This window comes from Anneissia japonica, unplaced genomic scaffold, assembly GCF_011630105.1.
Source record: "Anneissia japonica isolate Jap-2015-1 unplaced genomic scaffold, ASM1163010v1 scaffold2069_len581484_cov189, whole genome shotgun sequence".
Taxonomy (NCBI): Eukaryota; Metazoa; Echinodermata; class Crinoidea; order Comatulida; family Comatulidae; genus Anneissia; species Anneissia japonica.
In genome coordinates this window covers 429882-437671 of record NW_022741553.1, presented here as the reverse complement: position 1 = coordinate 437671, position 7790 = coordinate 429882, and the positions used below count along the sequence as shown (strand labels likewise).

Sequence of the window (7790 nt, the reverse complement as noted above, 5' to 3'; positions counted from 1 at the left end):
AACCGACCCAAGATCCCGACAATCTGTACTTTTTTTGTTTTTAGTAAAAGAATATTTTGTTATAAAGAGGAGCCCAAATTACTCAATAGTCTATTATTACTGGTAGTGCTGGGCCTTAATATTTGAAAAATTCCCCCTTTTCAAGTTTAAATGGAATACCACAAAACCTCGAATACATCCCAATGGGCTTAATCTCGAGAGGAAGCCCATCTCTTAAAGTATTCTCGAAAAGAAGCCCATGGGCATCAAAAAAGTTCGTTTAGCCCCTAACCACTTTTTTCATGACAAACTGACAATTGTGACTGACCCAATCGGTGACGTAATGCTCCCGGAGGAGTTTTTACCGATTGTATCGCCAAATCCAGATTGCCCTTTAAGAATCATTACAAGGTGCTCTGTGCAACTTTATACTGTTTGTGATCATGGAGTTAAAATAATTATAACTCCATGAGCTAAAAATTAAAATTAGGCCTAAATATTAGAATTGTATATTCAAGTCGACCCCAAACTATTAGATTTCAATATTACAAAAAAATATCCCCTGTCAATTAATTTGAGGAATTTTGTAGTAAAAATCCGTTAATTGTTTTGATGTGGCTTCATTGATCTTTTAAACGAGCTATTCGATGTGTTATTGGATATGACAGACGGATCTTTTAAAAACTTGAAAGATGTGAACCTTGCGTTTATGCACGCTGTTAATGATGATGATGATGATACTGACGACGACAATTATGCCAATAGGCGATGGTAATACAAGGAGACTAAACATCCCACTATATTGAAATTTCATGGCCGAATATAACAATTGTAGGCACAATAATAAAAACGATGATGATATTCCTAATGCTGATAATGACAGGGATGATAAAAAATGACGACGACGACGATGAGGTTGTTGATTAAAAACATAAGTTCGGATTAAAACATACCATGTATCACCACTCAACCGTTAACAGGAGGTGGGGGGGGGGAGGGGAACGCTGAGATGCCTTGCTTTTTCACTCTTTCTAATAAGCCTGAACAATCATCAACCATGAATTAATAGTCACATTGTGATCAACCATGAATGATTAAAACGACATTGTAACGAAATGAACCACAAGTCTGGTAGTATACAGTAAACTTTAGACATGGAATTCAATTTACATGCTAACATAAATAATTTAATTAAAGTGTATATCAAATTATCCTTGTGGTTTATTATATCATAGCTTTTATGTCACCCATCGTAACTGCCTCCATGCAACCGATAATTCCACCTCCACCTCATAGTCTCCGCCTCTTTGGAGAACCCCTGCCTCATGACTTTCTTTTTAAGTCGAACAGGTCTAATTATTCTCTTTCCCGTTTTAAACTGGAAAATAATTAAAATATTAACAAATGAACCTTCTAATGAGTCAGTCATGTTTTTTTCAGAATTTATTAGCAGTTCGTCTTTGTCCGTACAATCTTAAAAAGTACAAAGTTGATCTTTCTTAATTAGTTCATTAGTATTTCCTATGGAAGCATAGTAATTTGGCTTTTGCGCTCCATCTGATACATTAACATGTCTATCTTTTGTGTTCAACTTCTTCTCAAATGGTTGCACAATAGAAATAATTGTATGTGGTCTGGACGGTCAAGAGTAATGAATTGTAAAAAGGAAGAAGTGTTTCCATTGTTTTGTTGTGTAGTTCTTCGCTGATCATAAAATGACAATTAAACTACCCATCCTGGAGATGTTGGCTTTATAAAGACTAACAAATAAAGTGATAAAATGCTGTCTAAAGGGGATTGCTATAATTTAATAATTATGTGTATAATTGGTATGTTTATTATAGTGTCTCACTTTGATGATTTAAATGCAATAATACAGTTTCCCAGGGGCTCTGAAAGAGACCAGTCTTTTGACTAATTGGACCACCTTTGTAAAATATTGTGAATAAATACACAAAAAACAAGACAAAACTTTTCAAGTTTCCAGCACTGGATGGATGGCCATTCTAAAGAAATTAAAAAATATTTGTCCTTTAAGAAGGATAATGCTAAGTCTGATGTCTTTACTGATTGAATGGAACTGAAGATTTCCCAGTCAGTGGCAGATTCAAGGTAGGTGAGGGGGAGGCAGCTGGCCGGGTAGGCTGGGCCGGGACCCCGAAATTTCTCCAAAATTATTTTTAAAAATGGAGAAAAATAGAAAATTATATTAAAATAATAATAATAATACTACTCTGAGAGTACATTTCCAGCCGGCCACCTGCAGGTGCCATAATCAATTTTCTTACCTCAGCCCCAACCATAGCGAGGTCCAGACCCCTCCTCTATTTTCAATTTCTGGATCCACCACTCCCAATGAACCCAGACTCTAGTGTTGAAAAGCAGTCTGGCCTAAGGTGGTGGTGGTAGGCCTATATGTAATGTATCATCCATTTTTTCTACAGCATGCATTTTTTAATATTACATAACACTGTTATAATGTAGGCCTATAACAAAATTTACTAAACACGGCCATATAATGAACTCATAAAAAAGCAATAAGTGAACTTTATTGGCCTTTAACCCTTTCCTTTCTATGCTAATTAAGTATTTATAGTCGAATAATATAACACAGAACAATCAAATTTGAAAGATAATTGTTCTTTTGTCAAGACAAACACAGAAGGGAAAGGGATCAGCGAGCATGTGCAGCAGCTGTATATTTTGTTTTGTTCTCCCAGATGGTCTGTTGAACCTGCAAAAAATCTACTAATATTAAACCCTTCACCCAAAGATAATGCTTTTTGATAAACATGCAAAACACAAAGAAACAATGTAATTGGCATGGGAGACGGTAAACAAAAAAAGATACTGCCAACCAGGTACTCGAGTACAATGCACTTTATTATGAATCCTACTATGACAGTAACTTAGCTTACAACAACAGGATTGTGCCAGTGAGGACATAGTACAACGCTGATAAAAAAAATTCCTGTGATGAGCTGGAAAATATAATTCAATATTTGAATTGTTTACTTTGTATTTAAATAAAAATTAATAATTTTCAATTAATAATTTTCAATTAATAATTAGAATGCAAAAAATAATATCAAGGTTTCCCCCCATATTTTCATATTACCAAACATTGAATTTCTCTTTTAAAAGCTTTGAAACTTAATATGTTATGAAACTTCAATATAACACAGATCAAAAACAAAAAAGTCTTCAGCCATTACCAGCTAAAGAACATACAGTACCGTATTTATTCGAATAAACGCCCTGGGGCAATTATTGTTGAGAAGGGTTTTGAGAGGGCGTTTATTTGGAAGGGGTGTTCTTACGGGAGAGGCATTTATTTGAGGGAGGCTTTCATTTTGTATGGTGTCAAATGTATACGTATAATGTATACTCAAATAAACACAATTTCTTTTACTTTAAATGTGGAACTACAACACATAATTAATATCAAAATGTGTTATTGCATCATCGTAAAGACTTATTACATGATCGAAAACCAGGTTAGAAAAAATGTAATTCTAATGGAGTAAGAACATTAATGGAATACTGTATGTTGAGAATGATGTTGCTTCCATTACATTAGTTTACAGTTATTTGGTGCACTTTTATTTGAGGGAAGCGTTTATTCCAATTGAGACTCTAGAAAGAGCGTTTTATTCAAATGGTGGGGTGGGGGGAAGCATTCATTTAAAGCGGGACGTTTATTCAAATAAATACGGTATTCATGCATCTGTATGGTATGAAGAATACTTTCTTATTTAAATTCCAATTGGTAGCTGATAGGAAGCAACTCAAACATTGAATTTTATTTTTTAAGTTTTTTAGCTCTTAAAGCTGCATTTATATTGGAACCAAACTAAAATTTGTACCACGTTTCCGAATCGCTCAATGCCAGCGTCCCTATTCTTACACACTGATTTGGTTTTCTAATCAGTTTGGTAGACCTTCCCTGATCTGAAAATTTGGATTCGGTATGAATGCACCTTTAAGTAAGGATTTTTTTAACCGTTGGTAAATAAGGTTATCCCTTTTGTAGTGTGTATAACAGGATTACATGAACTTCAATTCTATTCATGAATTGCCAATACAGTTGAACTTTCATACCGGCATCTTAAACATATATTAAACAATTGTTCAGGATTTTTGTTTTTTTGTTCTGCCATACAGTATGTACCATCTTTCATTTTCTATGAATTCTTCACATCTTCAATTGCCTTCAGCAACAGTGTTCAACAAGAAATAAACACCTTACAGATATCATTTATTGTTGTTGGACTAAAAAAAAAACCAACCATTTTGTAATAATGAATCATTAATGACTATGTGCAGTTAAACTTGTCTAAGTCGACTATGCCTAACTCGAATTTGCCTACTCAAATAATTTCTAATTTGATCTTATTTTACATACCCAATTGTTGTGTTTTCCATTAATTAATGATCTGTAAGTAGATTTTTATCTAAGTTGAACAATTTTATCAATGCCATTTTGGATTCGACTTGGGCAAGTTCAACTGTATTTAATAATGCAAAGACAATGTAAACTCGCTTGAACTCATTTATACCCTTTTACACTGCCAAGGTCAGAATAACCTGTGTTTATTCCGGAGTGATCCTGAGTTGCACCTATTTACACCGGCAACGAACGTGGGTTCAAATATCACCATCAATTTCTGTCGCGATCATCACTTCGCTCGAGTTGATTGTGCTGTGATGGAGCACAATTATTGCAATATTTAAGCAATATATCAGCAGATTTTTTTTTTTAATATGCGAATTAAATCAGTAATTTTTTGTTAAGTCTATACAGAAGCACAGGAGGTTTAATTTGTAAAGTGTGTTGGCCTAGCCCGTTGCCAGCCAAGTTTAAGCCTACCTGACCACAACCGCAGTAGGCGCTAGGTAAGGCTTTTATTCTGGAATTAAATTTCGGTGTTACACTGGCTATTTCGGTGTGTACCCAGGTTGTCCAACGCTGAATGCGTCCTGCACATCGATCCCGGAATGTTTGGCAATCTGAGTCGTACTTTTTGATGTTTACATTAACCACAACTCGGGAGTTTCTAGCCCAGGTATTGGAAAATCCTGGGTTATGCCTGGAATTTTGCTTGCAATGCAAAAGGGGTATTTAGTCTCCTGGATGGAGCGACACAGATTTGGCAAAAAGAGACAAAATATATAATATGTGCCTTCTAAATTGATTGGTCAAGTGTCCAGTCCTAGGACACAAGAGCAATGGACAATACAGGATTCAAACCCCTGACTGCAAGGTTAACAGATACTACAGACATTACAATTTTTATAAATTATAATACAGAACTGCAAATTTTAAAGAAATATAATATACAATTATGTTTTTGATTCATCACAGTAGCAATAATATTAGTCAATGGATGCTAGGCTGTTCTGCAAATCCATATTAACATTTAAATGTCCAAAACCTTTTTAAAGATTTTATAATATTACCAACTAATCTCCAAAAATGACAAATTTATTTTCAGTTAAAAACACTTCTGAGAAAAAAAAATGTTTTCATTATTATTTTTTAGATACTAGCATCTAAAACAACAAAGAAGTAATATATATTCTGCTTTGAACATTGATTATCATTGTATAGCAATTTACAATATTTAATAGCATCAAAATACTGCTTAGATGCATCAAAATGAATGGCCAACCCTGGAAGATAAATAAATAACTGCTGGTACACATGGGCTAAACATTAAATAAATGGTAAACAGAATTAATACATAACATGTCACTCTTCAAAATTTTGTAATAATAAAATGTGTCAAAATTTACGAGTGATTTTATAATACTGAACTATTCAACCAAATCTATTCATTATTTGATAAATGCATTACTTTACTGTACAAAAATAAAAAATGCAATGGGAACACTATAAGCATGCTAGGCTTAGCTTTGGATTATGTTCTGGAATCTTTTAATCAGTTGTTACCTATCAGTTGAAAATGTCACATAATTATACCTTTTGTCATGTTTATATTAAGAAGCACCATGTTCGACTCCTTTACCTTGAACATTTAATCATCATCATCATCATCCATCTCTTCATCCGCATCATCTTCTTCCTCTTTCTCTTCTTCCTCACTACTCTTCACTTCTTCCTTCTCTGAATCAGATTTTCCGCTTGCAGCATCATCACTTTCCGACTTCTAGAAAATAAAAATTATAGGAATCATATTAGAAAAATAAAAATTTATACAAAATTCATAAAAGCTATAAAAACACATTGTTTAATGAAAATGCATTAAACAATGCTAAAAGTACAGCTACAGAATATCAACCCTTACGTATCATTAACCTTCAATTATTGTATATATTATTTGACATGTAAACAAAATAATGTTTATTTGTGTGTACTATAATAATACCACCCTTAAAATATATACTAGCTCAATGTCATAAACAATATCAAACCATAAATATTGATTATACATAAACATTGGCCACTAAAGTACACATGTTCTATAACTCTCAAACACTTAAATTTAAATAAGATAATATAATACATACTCTCAAAAATGCACACCATCGTGTTGGGATTCAATATTTTGGACATTAATTATGTCATCAGGTTTTCTCCCTTTTCCATTCCTGATGATTACATAATTAATGCCAAAATATTGAATCCCTACACGATGGCGTGCATTTCAATACTTGGAGTATGTATTATACTATCTTATCTGATATTAATCAGAGGACCTTTTGGTTTAAATTCAAAAACACATAACAAAATGCATAATTAGTGAAAGATTTGAGCTTTGTCCTTATGCAGTCATTTATTTATACACATAGTAATTCTGTCTACTTTTAAGTAAACAATTAATAATTATTAATTAATAAACTATTTTGTATAGGACAAACAATTGTTGGTTATGATAACAGTAACAGTACTAACAGAATTTCACCCTCTTTCCAAACTATCAACTTGTATTTGAAAAAACATTGGACATGCCTAAATATGGTCATAGATGACATCACATTATGACCATATATAGACACGTCATGACCGTGGCCATAGGACAGTTTCATGTGGACAGAGCCAAGTTCTGTTTATAGTTTGTTCTCTCACTCTGGAGTAACCTCCCTCCTTGAATTAAGTTCAATTTGAGCACCTCAACCTCCCCACAAGGTTTTCTCCCTTTTGCCTTATTATTACATAAAGCATTTAAGTTTCCTTGTTTATTCGTTTTCGATAACATTATTCACAAATGATCAAAGAATTTCATCTGGTCTTGTTAATGAATATATCATTTATTCTATTTAATAATAAACAATTGTTGTTTTTATTATTAACTATGTATGCTTTCTGAAACTTATTAATCACTTTTAAATATGAAATTGATGCAATAAAAATGTTTGATTATTGTGATTCATTGTTATCACACTTAATTGTTTATGCTTTTGGAAATTGGAAATATACTGAGTTGATTGATTAAAAAATAATTACTTTATTATCATTATAACAATGATTATAATGAAAACAATAATAATAACCCTTCCTTTCTTCAAACATGTTAAATTAATAATTGATTTACTTAACAACATTCCGACGAGTTTATTTTCAATGATCCTTGCAACAATGAGAGTTCCTGAACAACGACTACAATTCCACGAACCATGCTGGGGAAAGGGAACAGATGCATAATGGCTTATGAAATGGGGACATGGGATACTAGTTAGGTGCGTGTGGGAGGTGGAATATTAATGTAAATCTTATTATGAGTAGTTCAAATAGTTCAAAAACTTGTTTGTATCCAATCAGCTGTTCCTACTTATTTCTTCAACCACCC

General features: G+C 32.9%; 1 protein-coding gene across 2 annotated transcripts in view; it reads right to left on the bottom strand.

Moving 5' to 3' along the window:
* Positions 1-2843: 2843 nt before the first annotated feature.
* Positions 2844-7790, bottom strand: part of LOC117118772 (FACT complex subunit SSRP1-like) — a 37187-nt gene continuing 32240 nt past the window's right edge. For both annotated transcript variants that reach the window (XM_033263472.1, XM_033263471.1), the window contains exon 16: positions 2844-6149. In XM_033263472.1, the coding sequence (XP_033119363.1) occupies positions 6018-6149 (132 nt within the window). In that variant the 3' untranslated portion in view covers positions 2844-6017. The remainder of the gene's footprint in view (positions 6150-7790) is intronic.